At 35.4% G+C, this 20,931-nt stretch overlaps 2 protein-coding genes across 3 annotated transcripts; one reads left to right on the forward strand and one right to left on the reverse strand.

Moving 5' to 3' along the window:
* Positions 1 to 6,219: 6,219 nt before the first annotated feature.
* On the forward strand, positions 6,220 to 8,108 carry LOC137729631 (AP-1 complex subunit sigma-1). 2 transcript variants are annotated; one of them, XM_068468625.2, is made up of 7 exons: positions 6,220 to 6,375; positions 6,758 to 6,844; positions 7,016 to 7,107; positions 7,215 to 7,323; positions 7,405 to 7,440; positions 7,677 to 7,763; positions 7,845 to 8,108. In XM_068468625.2, exons 1-7 carry the CDS (start codon positions 6,373 to 6,375, stop codon positions 7,914 to 7,916), a joined length of 486 nt encoding a protein of 161 aa, XP_068324726.2. In that variant the 5' UTR covers positions 6,220 to 6,372; the 3' UTR covers positions 7,917 to 8,108. The 2 variants fall into 2 exon arrangements, with proteins under 2 accessions (XP_068324726.2, XP_088533830.1); XM_088677704.1 differs by having other exon boundaries at positions 6,235 to 6,375; positions 6,784 to 6,844.
* Positions 8,109 to 8,284: 176 nt separating this feature from the next.
* LOC137729630 (phototropin-2) lies at positions 8,285 to 19,474 on the reverse strand. The gene is given in 25 exon segments (XM_088678082.1): positions 8,285 to 8,470; positions 8,626 to 8,712; positions 8,714 to 8,734; positions 8,852 to 8,992; positions 9,148 to 9,260; positions 9,520 to 9,571; positions 9,949 to 10,071; positions 10,181 to 10,287; positions 10,951 to 11,000; positions 11,748 to 11,851; positions 12,560 to 12,640; positions 12,912 to 12,996; positions 13,189 to 13,265; positions 13,710 to 13,799; positions 14,078 to 14,137; positions 14,644 to 14,748; positions 14,851 to 14,900; positions 15,120 to 15,226; positions 15,503 to 15,573; positions 16,234 to 16,450; positions 16,603 to 16,891; positions 16,974 to 17,065; positions 17,221 to 17,403; positions 18,391 to 18,988; positions 19,232 to 19,474. Coding segments are annotated over 24 exon segments (3,069 nt in total). The 5' UTR covers positions 18,969 to 18,988; positions 19,232 to 19,474.
* Between the last annotated feature and the right edge of the window lie 1,457 nt (positions 19,475 to 20,931).

A 20,931-nucleotide genomic window follows, 5' to 3' on the forward strand; every position in this document is an offset into this window, starting at 1 on the left:
CTAATGTTAGGTCTTTAAACAGAGGGCTGGCCTCCACTTTGAATACCAGACATGGGAAAACCAGAAGAGATCTAGCTATTCAGATCTTTCTTGGATTTTGAGCATCATCAAATTCCTTTAGTGGACCAAAATACTAAAAACAATTCCCTAGGGTTTAATCAGACAGACTGGTCGAATACTTTACTATATTCACACGGTGGATCTATCTAACGTGAGAGTTGGTTTAATCAGACCTATCAAAATTTCTCTCGTATCTCCCTATAAGTTATGTAGAGTAATGTTTTCTTTGAAACCTGTTGTCAGGCTCGAAACATAGGCCGCATTTTCTGACAACAACCAATTTGATTAATGAATTAAATTTATAGTCAGATAAGAAAACATACGTGAATTATATCGTCCCCAACTCAAGTTCTATGTGATGAAATTTCAGTTATGCTGAAATTTGCAAATGTTTATTTGGTTGTTGCTAATAAAAATTGCAAGTAATATTCTTTTACCAACTTATACTTTTGTGTTATACAAATCTGAAACCCTAAACTTTAAACATTTGAAGCTTTTAAATAAAATTTTGAACAAAAAAAAGTATCAACATAAAACAATGCTTCATATATTGGAATTTATGCGTAATTTGATTGGGTAAGTGGATGATCAATCTAAGCTCGTCTATTAGAGCATCATCAATGGTATAAGTAATTTTAACAAACCATATTATTGACGCTAAAAGAATGAGAGGAGTGAGTTAAGCCTCACAATGGACTAACAATAATGTGTGTTAAATTATTATTTTATTATATATTGGTCCCTGCTACTACAATTTTTAAGAAATAAGTAATTTAAAATAGTTAAAAGTTGTAACATATTGGTGAATTATGATTAAATAATAAAATTGACTCCATTGCTTAAAAAAAGACTAGTAGAAAGTAAAGAATCAAATGATTAAAAAAGACTAATAATTTATTCCTAGTTGGTGTATTAGGCAAACCAAGTAGGCAACATTATATTTTATTATTTTCTTTTCATCTATAACATCTACTTTTACGATTTTACTTTTTAATTTTGTCATTTTCCTACACGTAGAATATTTTACTATAAATAGAGATGTGGGGCCGTATCTGCCTACCCATGGTAGGCAACCTACTTAGGAGGTATAGGTAAAATTTGTAATGTCAATTGCCTATGCCATTAGAATTAGTTTTTCCCTACATAACTTATCAAAATGAGTTTGTCCACTCAATTGCCTCATCATATGCTCTTAATAAGTCTATGAAGTGGTAAAGTAGCTAAATAATTAGTGATCAACTCCAACTGATAAACTACTCTGATTAAAGTCATTTTATTTAATAAAATAGAAAGAATATCAAACATATAAACCTGCATTTGCATCCTTAATTGAACATTAATTATCGCTAAATTACAAGGAAGCCGTTATTCACGCTTTAAACAAGATTCCTCCCATAAATCAAATCAAAACAAAACTATTACTTATTGTTTCATCCAATGTTTAAGTGTATACTAATTACTATTATAATTAAAATCAGATACAAGTTGTACTTGTTTAAGTAGCAAAATTTTAAATTTATATTAAAAAAAAAGTATAATTAAAATCAGATACAAGTTGTACTTGTTTAAGTAGTAAAATTTTAAATTTATATTAAAAAAACAATATTTATAATTTGAACAAACACTACGAGGTTCGACCAAAAAATATCAAAGACTACGAAGATGGGGTCGCCGCGGGCCTACTCCTCTGCGCAAGAGAAGTGTTAACGTAGAGAAAATTTTCAATTGTGACGAGAACACGGGTGGTACATCATATGTTTCTATAGAAGTAGTGGAAAATTTTATTTTTTAAATTATTAACACACATATCCTATCATTTGTAACATAGTGTACCATCTCATGTACCGGTCACACTGAAAAATATTTCGTTAAGAAGATTTTCTCAAAGTGGGAGTCTTCTTGGACTTTTTGCCACTTCATATTTTTAGCACAATATTTTAAAATGTTTGCATAAAAAATGTGCCAAAAATATGAAGTGACAGATAAAATTCATACATTTTCACTTTTGAAAGAGTCTCCTTAATATTTATCTAATTTAAAATACAAATTCAGATAAATTAAGTAGAGAGTCACTGACTTGACCTGCAATATATATATATATATATATATATATATATATATAACACTTATATCCAAATAAAATAACACAATTAAAAAAGTTATAACTAAGGAAATATAACAAGACAATAAAATATAAGGAGAACTAATGAAAATGACTTGAAAACTTTGAGTTTTAACAAAAAGAACAAAATAAAGGGTAAAGTAAATAGTACCAAAATTGACTTTTTAGTATAAAAATGTGGTTTTTTTTGTTAAAGTGAACAATATCGGGAGCTTTTCGTTAAAGATCCCTAAAATATAACACTCACATGCATTTAATATTCTAATAAATTGAGTGTTGGGTTTTCATTTATATGTTTTGAATTCGAAACTTCTCTTAAAGTATTGCAATAGTCGAACCTTCCGCCTCTTGATGATAATAAAATAAAAATTCATAATAATAATAAAAAGCACTCAAAAACTTTGTTCCTATATAATGAGCTCCATATGGTTCTTTACATCTCACTTTAAAATTTCATTAGCCTCTCACACAAACAACACAAAATATCAAATTCTGAGACTTGGATTTTGAGAAATTTCTTGAAGATTTTTTTTTTTTTTTTTTGTTTTCGATTCGAGCTCTAGAAATCTTCGAAAATGATATGTCTAATGGCTTCTCAGTCCATGGGCATGGCAACAATTTTTTTCTACACATGTTTTTGGATCCCATTTCACCAAATGAAGAAATTTTTGGCCAGATTGTTTTTTGGTGTGATTTTTTTCACTAATTTCCAGCAGCAGGAAGAGGAGGACTGTACGAGTCTTTCAGTGGCCAGGTTCCAGGACTTGCAGGCTCATGGTACCAAAAGGTGTGCACAAGTTTTGGAGGAGACATGTTCAGTTTGCTTGGTGGATTTTGAGGAGGAGGATTTGGTAAGCCAGTTGGGAAAATGTGGGCATGTTTTCCACGTGGATTGCATTGAGAGGTGGATTGAGAGCAGTCACTTTAGCTGCCCAATTTGCAGGTCACTGTTCTTCAATGTCAAAACATGCCATGCAAAACTGGATGAGGATGATGTTAGTATCTCTTCCTCATACATTAATGGTGGCTTTTCTTGGCATTATTAGTTATTTAATTTTGATTAGTTGAGTAATTAGCAGTTATTTGTTTGTTGAGAGAGGATATGTCTGTAAAGGGAGGAATATTTTTCAGAAATAGTTTTTTGGATTTTTTTGGTTTAGGGTTTCTCATGTACTTGGCTGTTAATTATATGAAAACATTTCTACTTTCATGCAAAGATACATATAGATTCTTGTCATTTATAAGACAATTGCAGGATGGCTAGTGCCATAGCGGAAATCAAGCGTCCTTGTGGTCCTCTTCATTCAGGTTCAAGGCTTCCCAATCCCTTTTCCCTTAGTTAAGCAAAAGCAGTTTATGTTTTTGTAATATTAGAGGAAAACAAAGCCTAAATCTATCACAATCTTAACTCATCGATCCATCATCCTAACCACTACTAACTACATGAACTTTTTAAAGTAATTAATGAGAGTAGGATTATGTGATATTAGCTCATAGGCATTGGTCAAGTGAGAATCATTGCACTTAGAAAAATCCTCGCCCGTACGTCCACCTTCTCTACCACTCGGATTAACTCCATGGACTTGTTTATTTTAATTGAATCTAAACCACATAAAAGAGAAATTCAAACTTGGAGTACAATGCTCAACCAAATTGGCTACATACAAGTCTACAACGAATTCCAAGGACTTAAATCAAAAGAATTTTTGTGTAGCTTTCTGGTGTATGTTTGAATATCAATTGATATAGTTTTAGTTGCTTGTTTTATTATATTTTTCAATATTGGCAATTAAAATTAGTTTAACAAATGAGTAGGGCATCTAAAGTACTATGTTTTAATTATTGATGATGATGCATGCAGCATGATGGGGGTTAGGTCAACGAGAACACGAGGCACGTACTCTTAATTTGTTTAATTAAGTTTTAAAAATGTAAGAATCATTCCGCAAGCCAATTAGTCCACTGAAATTATTGGATTAGTAAACCCTATAAAACTATTATCCTTTCCCCATTATTTGTTGAGTTTTGTGAATCGTCATGCGTGAAGAACATGACAGATGAAAGAATAATGTTAGGTTGAATATTCCTCTGATTAGATACAGATGAAAATTTACTCACATTTTATGGTTTTAACAAAAAGTTCCAAACAAAAAGGAACTAACAACCTTTTATGGTTTTTATCAAAGTTACTTGTGGCTCAAGTAGTAAAAAGGTTTATCATCTCACGCTCGAGTCTAGGGCAAACCAAGACAGATGGTGGAGAGGGGTTGCAGTGTGCTGGGGAAAGTGGTTGCAGTGAGTCTGAGTTCTGGCGCTGGAGAGAGTGGTTACGGTGGTAAAGGAGAAGAAAAAGGATTGGCGTTGGGCAGAGACGCTAGGTAGCGGTTGGTGGTGTTGGGTTAATGCGAAGAGCAATCTTGGAATCTTAGAAATAAGTGAAGGAATAAAGAGGAGGAAAAGTCAATTCCGGATTACCCCCAACAAACCGGATTTCAAATACCACCAAAATGTAGATAATCCAATTCCATCAAAGTTTGGACTTGGAATTCAAAATTTATGTAATCAAAATTCAATTCTGCATTTTTATTCTGATTACCTTTATGTAAACGTTTCAAATTTTCTTTTTCCAATCATGTAGCCATTGATATATTATGAGCTGACATAATTAAATTATATAATCCAAAGACATAGGGTATTTTATGTATTTTGGTGGAAATTTGACCCAAAGAAGAGCTCAATTTTATAATAGTAAGAGCATATCGAATGTGTTAGGCAATGGCTGGATGTGGAGGTGGGTATGCGGATGCAGGTGGGTGTGGTAGTCCTGCTTTGGTTAGGGCATGCAAATCTGGCGGTGGCTCTGTTTGGGCTTCTTGTCGGTGGTCGCATCTGGAACCTCTGCTGTTTGCGGTTCATTGTTGCTGCTTCGTTGGATTTGTGGATGTGGCGGCTAGACCAGTCTTATGTTGTGGCATCGCTGTGGTCCTTGCTTAAGGGTTCTATCCTTCCATCAGATGGTGTCCATTTTGTGCTTCCCATCTCATATTAGTTTATTTTAGCCTAGTTTAATTTAATTTAGTTTAGTTTAGTTTAGCTCTATTGTCTGGCGTAGTGAGCGTTGTGGCCGCACCGCAAGGATGGCTGTATTTGGTTTTCACTTTGAGCATTGTATTATGTGGTCTTGCTGTTATGATGACTTTTATATGGGCGCGCTATTTGGCGCGATTGTTTGCAATCTCTTATACAAATCTGTTATATATCGTTTCTGTGATAGATTTGTATGGATGTTGTGGGAAGTTCTCGTACATGTGATAGTTGTTCAGGGGTTTACCATTATTGTCTCATATTCGCAAATTAACCTCTAGAACATTTTCTTGGTCACTGAAGAATTGTATCTAATCGGCACCTATGTATTGTTCTCGATTGATTAATAAAATACCAAATATCGTTCCTTGTCAAAATAAGCAAATTTCAGCCACTCAAAACAATGATACAACATAGGTTAAGATTTTAAATGTTAAGTGGGTCCCATGTTACCCACAATTGAAAAAATAAGTTGGTTTTTAAATGTTAAGTGGGTCCCATGTTAGCCACAATTGAAAAATGAGTTGGTTTTTTTTTTTCTTTTTCAACCAGCGCTCACGTCAATATGGTTGAGTTGAATTCATAACATCCTTCATGATCTAAAAGCTAAATCAAATAATGTTTTGGTCGTCGTTGAAAAATCTTTGTAGAATTTTACTGTATTGAAAAACATTTAGTTATTTAACTAGAACTAGTCACAAATAAACAGTAAAATTTTACAATAAAAATCAAATAAATAAATAGTTTCTGATAAAAAATAAAAAAAAAAAATTCCACACATTTGTTTTTCTTTAAACATTTGTACAAGACAAAATCTACAATTTGATTACATTTTGGGCTTTTTGGAAGGAAACTTGAAAGGGGTTTATTTATGGGCTTTTTGGGGGCTCAGAAGTTGGTTTTCAGCCACCCGGGCCTTTTGCCTCGCTTTTCCTGAGCCCATTGGGAGGTGGGCAATACCGCTTTCATAACGTTCCTTCCCAATTTAAGAATATCGGAAAGTTAAATCAAAGATTTGCAGTGATTAGAAGCGCAGAGCTGGGTTTCGGTGAAAGCTTCGAGCTTTGAAGAAGAGCAAGCAATCGATCGCCACAGAGAACGCAGCCATGGTAATTCTAACCGATTTCTCATACATCATCATACACCAATTAGTTGTTTTCGCTTTTCTCGTCCTCAAATTTCAATTTCTTAGATTGGGTTGTGCGAACTTAGATTTTTTAGATCGGGGTCGAATTAGCTAATCGATCATTACTTATCTGGGATTTTTTTTTTTCGTGTTTCGATTTGTTTTCTTATGAACAAAATCTGGGTTTCTGTAGTTATAGGAAATTACAGTATGATCCATCTTTGCCATGCCATTACTCAAAAGTACGCAAATTTTCTTGGAATTTGTGTTGAAGTAAGAAATTGGTTGTTTGACAGCATTGCTGGGGTTGAATTTTATTTGGGTTTTTAGTTTGGTTGCTGATCTGATAATGGATTGTGATGTAGATTCAGTTTGTGCTTCTTATAAGCAGACAAGGAAAAGTGAGGTTGACAAAATGGTATTCTCCTTATACTCAAAAGGAAAGAAATAAGGTACTGTCGATAAATCTCATCTAGTTTTCTGGGGTTGTTTAATCGTCACTAGAATATATAACTCCAAGAAGAGTAATTACATGAACACTTTTTCGTTGTTGTAATGAGAATGGCTTTTGATTCTCACATTGTTAATCACCGTATGTGTGTGTGTTCTTGCGTGTTGCAAAGGTTCTTCGTGAGCTTAGTGGAGTGATTCTTGCAAGAGGTCCCAAGCTCTGTAATTTTGTGGATTGGAGAGGATACAAAGTTGTTTATAAAAGGTGATGCAAAGAAATATGGTTGTGTTTTCCTCTTCTAGGGACAGAATTATTAGTGAGTGGCCTGTCTTGGAATTCCGTTACTGAATTTCTGTGAGTCTGTTGTGCAGATATGCTAGTCTGTATTTCTGCATGTGTATTGATCAAGAAGATAACGAATTAGAGGTCCTAGAAATGATTCATCATTTTGTTGAGATTCTCGACCGATACTTTGGCAGCGTGAGTGATGGCATTATATTCTTCATTTCATTTTGATAAGGGATGTTGTTGTACAGTGTACTAATATGTTTATACCCACAGGTCTGTGAATTGGATTTGATCTTTAACTTCCACAAGGTATGTATGTTATGCTTGATTAAGAGTCGATTTTTTAGACTATTGAACTTGCGTTACAGAGAAGATGGTATTTACTGTTTGTGCGCACGTGTTGCTGCTATATTGTTGGTAACCAATGCAATAATTTGCCTCAATCCTCTTGTGAGAATTTTCTGATGTATATTTCGATAACTTGATATGACATTTATAAGGGAGTAAATATCTGGCTTGATTGTTTAATATATTCAACGTGGTAGGCCTACTATATACTGGATGAAATTTTGATTGCTGGTGAACTTCAAGAATCGAGCAAGAAAACAGTTGCACGGTTGATAGCTGCGCAGGTACAGATTATTCTTAGATAAGTTCCATTCGTCATCAAATATTTCTACTCTTGCTAATTGCATTTTATTTCTCGGTTCTAGGATTCATTGGTGGAGACTGCAAAAGAGCAGGCTAGTTCGATAAGCAATATAATCGCGCAGGCAACCAAGTAGTGAAGAACAAGCATGTGGTCACTTCTTGTATCAATACACGTTGAAGTGTGTCTGTATCAAAATTGTTACTATTCTTTTGAAATTTTTATCATCACCGATGTGCGTCGTTGGATACGCTGTTTAAGGATTGTACAATGAAATGTTTCCGATTTGTCGTTGATTATATATCTTGTGTGGATGGTTTATTCTTAATTGGCAAAGCTACTGGCTGTATACTGTAGTATGAAGGCCAACGTTTCACATGTTTCCTTGAATTGAAAGCTTATATGTTAATTAAGTCCTTCAATATAAATTCAAACATGAACTTCGGAGTTAGGGCATGCATTCATATTAACATTAATTTCAATCTGGTTAACATTTATTCGCGGTTAAATAAGCTCGCTCGTTGTAAGTGCTACTTCTCTGTTGGTTCCTTGTACAACCTCTGCTGTACCCAACCCAGTCACCAAAATCACTCCCCCTCCCCAGGCGCTTCTTTGCGCCTCCAAGATTCGAATTTCATGCTCCGAAGGCGAGGTTTGCCGTACAGGAAGACTGGGCCGAAAGACCTTGTCCTGTAAAGTCGAAAGCAAAAATATGACTAATAACAATCAGATACCATACGTTTGGTCTGTAACACCAAGTCTACAGTGACAGCTTAACAAAAATTATACTAAATCAGAAGCAAGCAGGCAAAATTGTAATCTATGCAAAAGAAATTAAACTGAACCTTTAGAAAATTATTCAAATCCACTGCATTTACAAGGACTCCATCTTCCCGTGTTCTAACCTTGGCCTTTGGATCTTTTTCAATGGGTTGAAGAGAATGTCGGAGGGCTCTGCATACAAAAAACACAGAATTTCAAGACGTAATTAAGAATTCGAATCCTGGGTGGGCTCTCTAGATCACTATTGGTATTTAAAAACCAGTGTTTCTATGATGGATGTCTGCCTACCATGCAACGAATCAAAGGCCAATTAAATCCACGGAAGAAAGGATGTTGCTTGATTTCATTTGCACCAGTATTGGATCCTAAACGTGTGTCCGGGTCTCTTTGCAACAATGCATTGATCAACTGCCGTGCTGCAAGGCTTACCTGGAACATCAAGTACTGTTAGTGGGTGCATAATTAGCTCGAAGCTTCCAATAATGACAATACAAACGCAATAGTAAAACTTCATCCATCTTTAGGTCAAACGATCACCGGGTCCAAAATGACAGAATTAATGCACAGTTCAATCTTAGATTTACCGGAACACTGCCTGGAAACTTGAGATCTTTGTGCAGGATGTTGGCGAATGTCCTCTGCCTATTTTTACCCCTGAAAGGTGTACGGCCATACAGCATCTCATACAACAAAATACCTGAATTCCGAACACAAACAAAAGCATTAGTGATAAAAATGTACAACAGCTCTATCAAGAAAGTAGGAGCTACAGAGTTAGGAGAGGGGGGGGGGGGGGGGGGGGGGGGGGGGGGGGGAACAACTCCATGATTGCAAAGTTTTATTATATGCACACTTTTGAATACCAAAGTAATTTTCAAAGCAGTGGAAGCAGTGGTACTTGTAAAATTGATTCCTTCACGAGCATAAGTAATGATTTCGTGAAATTTACTGCTTACCAAGAGCCCACCAATCAATAGCACTGCTGTGGCCTGCACCAGTAACAATCTCCTGAAACCAAGCACCTATAAGAGCTTCAAAAATATACAGGCAGACGAAACACTGACCAGATTTGTAGTTATACAATTATTCCAAAACATGACATACAAAATGTCAGAGCAGTTAGCATGGTATGAAGCACATGCATACATTTTATTGTTGATGAAAAGCTCGTGTTGTGTGTGTGTGTGTGTGTGCGCGTGCGTGCATGTCTCATAGGGGACTTTGATCCTGAGTTCCATGTAGTGACTACGCATGAAAATCTTTTCTGAGGTGTTAACCAATCATTGTAGAACCATACAAAAAAAAGCATGCTCTTCTGTCTAATCCGCTAATCAAAATATTGAAAGTAAGATGACCTAAAACCATAATGGAAGGGGATCATGTACAGGAGCAATGTACTCTTCAGTTCCGACAAATGAATTTGATTGTGAGACTGGTTCTGCAATAAATGTTGCTGGTGGTTGACTGCTCGACCGTCTTCTATTGTTAAGCGATTGATGCCTTATAATCTGTGCAATGCACAAAATTTTATATATCTATATATATATTAACAAATAAGAAGAGTAAGTCTGTAAAGAAAGAAGCAACATTATTTTATAAGAGGATTGTGATTTGTACCAGGGGTTTACACGATGTCATAAATGATAAATCAAAATCTGTTAAAACAATATGCCCATCCTTCTGGAGTAAAATATTTTCAGGCTTAAGGTCGCGATATACTATTCCTGTAAGAAGCCACAGATACAGTCAGCTAAGAAGCAAAAGAACTGAGATGTTCTTCATCATAAATGATGCAGATTCGTTATAATAGGTCAAACGTGGGTTGGATTCCCGTGCTTCAAGTGCTAATCCTTATACTCAGGGAATAACTCACCTTACATCTGATTATAGTTTACATCATCAACAACAACAACAACAACAACAACCAAGCCTTATGGCACTAAGTGGAGTTGGCTGTATGGATCCTAAAACGCTCTGTTAGCTCCAAGTACTCCATATCTTTTCTTATAGTCTCGTTCAAAATCTTCCTAGATCTTCATCTACCCCTTTTGCCCTGACCCTCCGTCTTCTAGTCACATCTTCTACCCAGAGCATCTGTAGGTCTTCGGTTCACTTGTCCAAACCATCTCAACCGAATTTCTCTCATCTTATATTCAAATGTGGCCAGTCCTACTTTCTTGGACATCCTCGTTCTTAATCTTATCTGATTATAATTTATGTGTCAGGAAAATTAAATAAACAGTAAATGTTAACCCCAGGATTTGGTAAGAACACCCATAACTTCATGAGGTTTTCTTCCATTTTTTATGCAGTAGAAAACAATTAGAAAAAAACATTGAATAGTCAAGTGGAGCACAGAAACTGTTCATATCATTAAATCAAAATACCTAGACAGTGAAGGTATTCCAAGGCGATAACCACCTCTGCCGCATAAAACCTGGCAGATAGTGAAAGTTAAAACACTAATCTTAAGAGAGCTACTTTATAGTTGGTTAAACATTAATTGTACAAAGTCTGCAATCAATCTAACAGTAAAAAGTCTGCAATTCATATGTACCAAACATCAATTTCTGCTTCACACGACCAAAGGTCCACCATCCACAACATTGAATAAAAGTGTTATCTAGCAGTTGTGGACACAGTTATGCCCAAAGGTATCCCTGTCTCCACCATATTTTGAAATCTACCTTAACAGGATTAGGGTGCATATGGTTTCATCACATTTCAGCCAAAGCAGGGTTTTAGCCTGCTGAAAATTTTGTTCCATGACTGGTACCAATTCGTAAGAGGAAATTGAATTTATAATAAATCTTTTATTACATCAACCAAAGAGTACAATGCATCTCCTAGAAAACATGGATCATACTCTTCTGCTGCCTCACTTTAGATCCTTAGTTATATTATATCACAAACAAATCCAAAAGTTGTCATAATTGGATTTATTTAATCACTAGCAAAAAAGAAAGCATGCATGACCGCATTTGGATTCATGATACGAGGCTCATTTTGAAAGTCAATTAACACAAAGTAAAGCACTCATATCCCTGGAAACTTGAACCCACATAAGCAAGAGTTTAAAGTAGCAATAGACAGATTAATGCTTTCCAGTCATTAATTCCAAGCAATAGTAAGCGGTAGCTCTAAGATGGTACCGAGAGATGTTAGAGTACAATTATAGAAGTACCTCGCAGATTCCTCCTTAAATAATTTCATTGGCTGCTGGTCAAGCAAAGCAAATAACTCTCCACCACTGAAAAAGTCTGATATCAAACAAACGTGTGTGGATGTCTGAGGAGATGAGAAAAAAACATTAGCATACTTGAACTTATACTATAACAGTAAATTAAAAAATTTGACAGTAAATTAAAAAATTTGAACTGCGTAAATAAAACTTGTTGACACTTAACCAACATATTACAACTCCCTTAGAACCCTTTTTTGCTTTCTTTTACATAGGAACTATAGAACCAACACCAACAAAGTCAAATGTCAAATGAAGTCCATAAAATATTGTAGAGTTTGAGACACAGAGTCCGGATATCTATTTTGACTCGTCATGCATGCCAAGCATATTAGTTTGACAAATCATGGCTTCTTAGCTTGTATAACAGACCAGTATGAGAATGGTCGAAAAATCAGGTTGTAAGTGTAATAATCCCCTTGAAGAACTGAAATGTTAAAGTCCAATGAACTGTATAAGTCTGCCCTCCAACTAAGAGAAATCCAATTTCTTCTTTTGTTTATTTGAATTAGAAGAATTCAAATAAACGAAAGAATAATTCCTTTGTAAAACAAGTACAATCGTTAGAAGGTAGTGCTTATCTGTCCTCCAATGTTGTTGCCAAATAGGTTTAGCCTTTATGACTTAGTCAATAACAAGATATATGTGATTTAGATAGAATGGAGGATTGAACTGGCCCTCAATCAGATTTCTATGCCTATTAGTGCACATGCATAAGCATCCCATGCATCCAAAACATCCATATACAAAATTACCTCAAATGAAGTGTATAGTGTGGGGAGAAAAGGATGGTCGAGTAGTGAAATTATCTCCCTCTCAATGCATGCTCGGTGAACCTGAAAACCAACAATAGCAATATGTGACCACGGTGACATATAAAGAAATTACACCACATTCCACTTTTGCACAAATGAAAAAGGGCATCCATGTGTGTATGTGTGCAAATACCACACATTTACAATCAAGAGCTATGGATATGCAGACATGTAAGGGTGTACAAATGACACGCAATCATGCACAAAATTGCAAAGGGCCTTTTCTGGACACTGCAGGGATATGTTCTTATTCATTGCTGAAGAACGCAGGGGTTCTCTTATGTGCTCATACCTTGTTGCGGTTCAACATTCTTGACTTCTCCATTGCCTTCATAGCATACAGTTCACCTGTACCTTTTAGTTCCACCAAATGTACACTGCAAATTTACCATAGTAATGTAACTGAAAATTAGAGATCCAGATGAACGAATATTTTTTGTATGCATTGTATAAAGGATTGCCTAATAAGCTAAATATAAATACAAATTGAGACGGAGAAATGACAAAAACAACTGTAGCTGAACCCCACTCAATTACATATATCAACAAAGGTGAACAATTTGCAGTACCTTCCAGTATTACCACATCCCAATGGTTTTACAGGCTTAAAATGATGTAGACCAATTTTTTCACCACGAGCAGTGATCTATAGAAAACGGATAAGATTATAAAAAAAACATTAGTGACAGACACAGCTTAAGAAAAAACTTGTGAAGCTCATAAACACCATATCTTCATTCTGAACATGATGAAGTAACTGTAACTTGTATGGGCCTAGACTACAGAAACTAAAATACATGTCAACACCACCATATAAATAAGACAGCTAAAACATATGCAACTGCATACTGATCTAAGTAATGGCAATGTTAGTCAAAACACTCCCAAGTTATAAACAATACACAATTCAAATAAATCACTTTACAATTAATTTTAAGATTGCCTGTATGTCTATCTACCTCAGCTATACAAGAGTAAGGAAGTTATAAAGATGAATCCGGATAACCAGTTTATAGTAAACTAATAAAATTCTTAACCTAATATACATGAAGTTTAACAGAAAAAGATTGTTTGAAAAATGGATTGGTACCTCCCGTATTGCTGTCCAAGAAGGACTCTCCCTTTTGTGAGGCCTTGGCCAGACAGGTTGAGAATGAATTGCCCATAAATCTTCTGGTCTCTAAATAATGATATAATATAAAATCTGCATCAGCTATAGTTCCAAATTATAGCCGTAAATATATTAGATCCCATCATTACGTAAAAGATGTAGCAATAAAAAATGAACGAAGTGTAAAATTATTAAAATCACAGATATTTTAAAATATTTTTCAATACCGATTTTTAACCCAATCTGAAAAATCTCAATCAAATATATTTAAATGTATATTTAATTTAAAAAAAGAAAAACAATCAACTCATTGGACAGTCTAATTCAGAGCAAAAAGAGTACCTTACCAAGTTGGCATCAGGAAGTTCTCGGACAACCTCATCAACATTGTGTGCAGTAGCCTTGACCTGATAATATAGAGAAAAACACTTAAACATCAGCAGTATCAGATGAGAAAGGTATTAAATATATATCAATAAAACCAGGGATAGAGTGTGCCACACATGGACTGAAAATCTGCTGATGTGAGATCATTCGACAACAGAAGATCCGGCAGTTTTCAGAGTATGTATTTATTGCTTATCTTGTCCATCATATCAAATGCCCAAAAAAGTAAGTTGATTTTCTTTCTAAATGCAAAGTATGTTGAAACTTGAAAACATTGAAGTTTGTTACTTAGCTATCTACTTCTCCTTTTTTATCTCCCTCAATTAATTGGGACATATGCTGAATGATCTGACTATTCGAAATTTAACTCAATTCTAGCCAACTTCCAAAATAACTGGTATTGCTTTGAAACGATATTCTGACTATTTAGAACTGTCACATTAGGAAGGCAACAGCATCATGACTACAACAGCACATAAATATTTAAGTTCTACAGACGGTATCCAAATAATAGGAAAATAATTACCAATTTAGCACTTTCTATCTCTGTGCTCTCTGATAGGCGATTTCCCAGAGGTTCCACATGACCACTCTCATCCAGTTGGACACCAATGAAATATTGAAGTTCACCCTATAAAAATTAAAATGGACTCAACATAAACGCCACAATGAAGTATGCAGCAGAATTTGATAAGAAACAAGTTTGAACCTACAATAAGAATCACACAGTTACCTTCTGGTCACGCATGGGCTGCAAATGAAATAAATTCAAAAACTTTTTTCCTGCAATTCGAGAAATGTTAACCATTAGTGAAAGGAAAAATGTAAAACAAAACCTCCAAACCAAATCGAGTCAGTTAAACAGAAAAGAATTTATACACTGCATGGAACTTAGCAATTAAATGTCGTTCATTTTCTTGTCTTCCACCCGGCATGAACCAATAATTCAAGTAATTGCCATTATAGCATATTTACAGCATCAGAAATTTCAAGGCTTCTTACCACTCTTGGTATAGTTGATCAACTGGACAGTAACTTCTCTTTGTTCTCTTGTGGCACCTCTTATCTTTGAGATAGTTGCTTGCTCTGTTTCAGGTCTCTGGATAAAACTATGAAACAGATAAAGCAGATTAAATTCCTATTGCCATCTCTGATAAAGTTTCTCATACAAATGAAGAATATACTAGATAAGGGGGATTAGATAGCAACAATGACAAATAAGTCTTAATTCTAATTTCATACAATTCATATCGGGAAACTGGACTCATTTACCTAAATGATAATTATAAAGGGATAACAGGAATACAATCTGAAATGCTGAAGTTATACAGCAGGAAGTAATTGACCTTGTTAAGAAAACTACATAATTAGAGTGCATTTCCTACCAACATGTTCTTCCCAAAATTTCTTCACGGGTATACTCTGTCAGTTCTAAGAAACTATCAGATGCAAATATCTGCACAGAAAAGAATCAAAAGACTATTAAACTCTTTCGCAAAATATAACATGCACCACGCTTAAACCATACATTTTAATTCAAGTAATCTTTCAGAGGAAATCATGATGCTTCTAAGTGCATAATAAAGGCAAATGTGAAGTGAATCTTCCTTGGGAATAGTAAGGGAATATTAGTATTAATGACAAATTGACAATGAGCAACCTTGTTCTGCCATGCATTACCAGTAAAGGAAAGCAAGCAAGTAAACTAAAGTAACCCTACTATCACCTATCGTATGCAGTGATCAGTAGTCTGCAGCTAGATATCTTAGAAAAGATCTACACCTAAAATGGTATCGTAATGTTCTTGAAATTGAGTTTGGCTTGCAAGATGCATTAGAAGTTGGATATAAAAGCTACAAGAAATTGTAGATCAATTCCAAAAGGTTGGCACTAGAAAACAACAAATCAACACCTGACTCACTCTATTGAGTTAAAATCATGAGTAATGGCTCTAAGTGGTTACATGAGGTTATATAATGTGAGATCCATGGCATAGTGCATCCATGTGGTAGTGCAGTACCAACTTAGAGAGTTGGAAAATGAAAACCAGAATATATTTGACTGAGAGTGAGACTGGAAGAAAGTTGCATATTTAAAATAAAATAATTATTCTTACAATGGGGCAATCAGGAATTCTAGGATCACTAATCACAAAGTTCTTTTCAATGCGTTCCAATGTGGTTGCCAAGTCAAATCCTTGGCATATATCCCTTTCTCTTTCCGCATGGTCCCAATTGTCAGAGGGCTCTATATCTATGGTCATCAAAACCTCCGGTTCAAGAATAGGTTCTTTTTCATGCCTGCTTGCAGAGCTTAGAGACCTTGTTATAAAGCTGCAGGAGAACATCAAACACCTGATGGTGGTCTAACTAACTTCAAATGCGACTTTTAAATATAAAATACAAGGGAATATAGCATTAAAACACTGTGGTGAAACAATTGGATTGGAAAATAGAATGTACTCACGAAAATAGTATGTACTCACCCCATGGAGGAAGCACATCCTGACTTTCGAGATATTTTGCCCGCATCAATAGGAGAGCTCACGCTGTGAAACTTATCACCTTTCACATCCGATTGAGGAGGTTGTGTACCAGGCATAATCACATTTGCAGTTGCAGCGGATTTAGGCAGAACATAATCAAGGTTGAGGCTGTCCTGCTCCTCATGAATGCTGACAGTGTCATGACTCGCAACCCGGATGTGAGAACGTGGATGTTTAACTGTTTGGACAACTTCAATGATGGAGCCTAATGCGCTTTCCTTCTGACGAGCTTATCCATGAACAACACAATTCCATCGAAAATGAAGTAAGACAACCATACAAAACCCTGAAAATTGATCAATTTAGCTTACCATCAGAGTGGATTAGTGACTTGGGCAATCCATTTGCCCTCAGTGCCTTGTCATTCACCCCTTCTGTGTACTTGTTGACCTCAACCTGCATTCTGCAAAATCAAGAAGTAAACTTTTTTCTCAAAATTATTCCAAGAAAAAAATTGCAATAAAATCTCAAACAATATCAATCAAAACTAAATGAAAACATTCTATATAGCATTCAAATTACAAAAGTTTCATAAAATTTAGAATTTTGGGGACTGACCCAATAAATTTGATGGTGTTTCCTTGCTCATCTTTGATTGGGGCAATGGTGAGAAGATTCCAGAAGGGAGTTCCATCTTTCTTGTAGTTGAAGAGCCTACCGCAGTAACTTTTCCCGGTCTTCACTGCGTCTCGGATTTTGGACACTTCATCCCGATCCGTTTCCGGTCCCTGAAGAAATCGGCTGCACCCAAAATATCACAATTTTAGGGCACCAACTTGCTTTCTTTCTTTTCGATCTCTTCGTCTCCGTGGAGGTGGAGCCACACTTTCTGGTTAATTGAAACTCAGAAAAGTTTGACCTAAATTGAACGAACCCCTAAAATTGCTACAAAGGGGACTGAACTGAACTGAAGGAAGGGAGTGAAGCTGCGCGGTAATTACTTCTTAATTTCAAATTACTATGTATTTATAGCAGCTGTTTGGTTTAGCTTAAAACGTCGGGGTGCAAGACATAAAACGTCAGTTACGAAAAAAATCTCATTTGAGTAGTTACAGGTAGCGCAGTTAAACATGTTATGTTATCAAATGACCGTATATGAAAATGAAAACAAAGTGTCTTAGAAATGGACCAAATTGATACTTGAACAATTATATCAGACTATGTTACTAGAGGCGGATGGAAATAGGGATTAAGATGATCTCAATATCACTCGAGTCTGGAAAATATACATGTAAAGATCTTTTGAAGACCCTTCAAATATTTGGTTTATGCCTACTAAATGTTTGATGTAATGCATGCTAAGTATATCTCAACAGGCTGCATCAACGACACTCGACAAATTCTCTTTATATCACTGATCAGATTGTTTTGGTATATGTCATATATGTTGACATGTACACAACAAGCCCACCAAATGAATACACTGATTTTTTTTTTTTTTTTTTTTCTTTTTTGTGGGCTTTGCGCTCTATTTCTATCTAAACCACTTGTATTTAACACTAGGACCCTCAATGTTCAAATTCTAAATCCTCCATTGTATGCTATAATATGATTATTAACTTGATTGTATATTAAAATTGAAATAGGTATGAAAAATAATTTAAATCGAAAATTTACGACATAACATGTTAGACTGCATAACGGGCTAATTATCCAGTACATATAAGCAAACCTAAAAATTCGTCTAATGTCAGAAATGGTCCAATGTGCTAAAAATTAGTAACTTACCAGTTCCTGCCAATGACCTCCTTTGAAGAATACCCAGTCATCCCAAAGAAGCCACTACTAGCATACACAATTGGGCAATCAGGCTTAGTGGCATCAGAAACAACAAAAGTCTGCTGAAGTGTAGACAGAGCTGCCATCAACTCATTAGAAACCCTTGGAATATTTCCCATCTCACCCCCATAATTTGAGTCCTCAGAATTCCTTGCAGATGACTCAAATCTCTCTGATGAGTTTTTTCTTCCAGATATGCCCTTAAAGCTTCGTTCCCCAATATCTGATGACTTCACCACAACCCCCCACTCAGCTGTTCTTGCTGCTACGGTTGCCTTCTCTGTGATAATCTGGTTGTTGCCGGAATTGGAAGCATGCCCTCCATTTAAATCAGTGGCAGAAGTGCTTTTCAGATCGGCTGAAGCTTGAGCAGTTTCGAATGCCATCCACTTGGTGATGGAATTCCTTTTAGCAGCAGGAGCGGAAGTTTTTGTTGAAGAACTGCTTCCTGGTCCAATTTCCACTGTATCAGCAGCTTGCTTGTTGCTAGGGTTTGCTCCAACATCTTTCAGGTTGAAGACCTCCATTGAAAACAGAAATCCAACACCTGCCATTCACAAATCACTTAACTAAAAAAAATTTATCAACAAATAGAATGTTAAATATACATATATTTCTCAAGCTAAGAACGTAATCTACAAGCTCGTTTCCCACAGACAGCGTCAAACTGTTCAAACTTTAGCAAATACTCCGGAATTGAATTTCATCAAGAATTTGCTATTTTTCAAGTGGAGAGTGAAACGGAAAACATCACTCAATTACCATAACTCAGAGTAACACGATGTGCTACCTAGAGAATTAGCAGGCAAATAAATTATCTAAAAAAGGAAACTTTGCATGGAAGGACCTGCTGAAAATTCGAGTTTGATATCCTAGATAGGAAGTTTTCACTGAGCATTGACAACAAAGAACGCAGCCATGCTCAGTTCCCACACAAACCGACAACAATAGCAGATTTCATGAGAACCACCAGTCCTGATGAATTATATGATCTGTTCCTCTCCTCAGGTTATTTGCTCAGTAAATATGCCCCCTCCTCCTCCCCAAAATTTGCCAAACCACATCTAACATGCATACGGTGAGATCTTGGAAAGCTCCTTTTCATCACAACTTTTGTTACTTACTTTGTAACACTCACATTATCACATGATATTATTAATTTACTTATGTTATCGTATGTGTATTTAATTATAGAACTAATTTGCATGCATCTTTTTTCTCCTATTGCACACACATTTATTTTTATTCTTTAACGCCATTTTTCAAAGTCTAAAAATAAACATAGGTGTGCATGAAAAGAAATAGAGTGTATGGAAACATGTTATTTTGTTACTTGAGAGATGAGTGATTTCTCAACTCATTTTCATCTTTTGCACTCCCTCATTTTTTTTTTCTAGACATGAGATTAAATGATTCAAAGAACAATCAATGAACAGAATTGAGGAGGGGAGTGCAAAAGTGAAAATAGAAGTTTGGAAATCTCTCCCTATTTATTGGAACTGGATACCTTCTGGATTCCAATAATTTGAGCTTAAGAATCAAATGATTCGGACTGTTAAAATTTAATCTAATGATCTTTGAGCTTAGATTATTAGGATCCGAACAAAATCCGGTAATACTATACACTACTCATGACATCAAATTTGTCCAAAAACAAAAAAAAATTCATTTAATTGATAATGCTTTGTCACGTCGTGAACAGGTTGGAGATGCGTACGATGCGTGGAGACCATATGTTTTTTTCCATTTATCCAATCCTTTTTTCAACATGTAAATTAATTTGTCACAGCCTTCCATGTGGGGTAAAAGCCTAGGAATCTGCGGGGGCCTCAATGATAAGTGCAGATGGGAACAGGCTACAAGAGAGGCGAAAAGATGTAGAGCCAGAAAAGATCAAACTTGAGAATATTTAGATTTCGACATCAGTTTTTAAAATTGTTTGTAGTCTTGCTTGCTTGCTCGCTCATGTACAAAATGCTTCCTACGCCAACTAGCCAAGGACCACTCTGTAAAATACGGGCTTGTAAGAGTATTTCAAAAGGAGGAATAAAAAATTCATGTGGAAAAAAATAATGTTTTCAAGCAAAATGTCAATTCTTATGTGACATGATGTGGATTGATATCAAAAGTGGTTGCTCTTAAATTTGACATTAACTTTAAATAGGGATTGCAACAGTTCGATTTGTGGACGAAAATGTTATATTTATCCTCGTAACCACAAAAATTAACCATATCCATAACTGCCAATTAACCATTGGATATTATTTATAATCATACTCACCGGGTAACGGATTTCCCATCGGTTAATAGTTATACCCATTGTCGTCAATACAAAAAATATATTTATTCAATTGACGTATGATAATTTAGTAAATATTAATTTCGTCATTAAATATTTGATGTATAAAATGATTTAATGAATGGATCTTGTGGAGCATAAAAATTAAAGTTAAACATTGATAATGTTGGCTGATCTTTGATATCTCCTAT

This window comes from Pyrus communis, chromosome 10 (genome assembly GCF_041283825.1).
Source record: "Pyrus communis isolate YQ-2024b chromosome 10, ASM4128382v1, whole genome shotgun sequence".
In the NCBI taxonomy this organism is placed as follows: Eukaryota; Viridiplantae; Streptophyta; class Magnoliopsida; order Rosales; family Rosaceae; genus Pyrus; species Pyrus communis.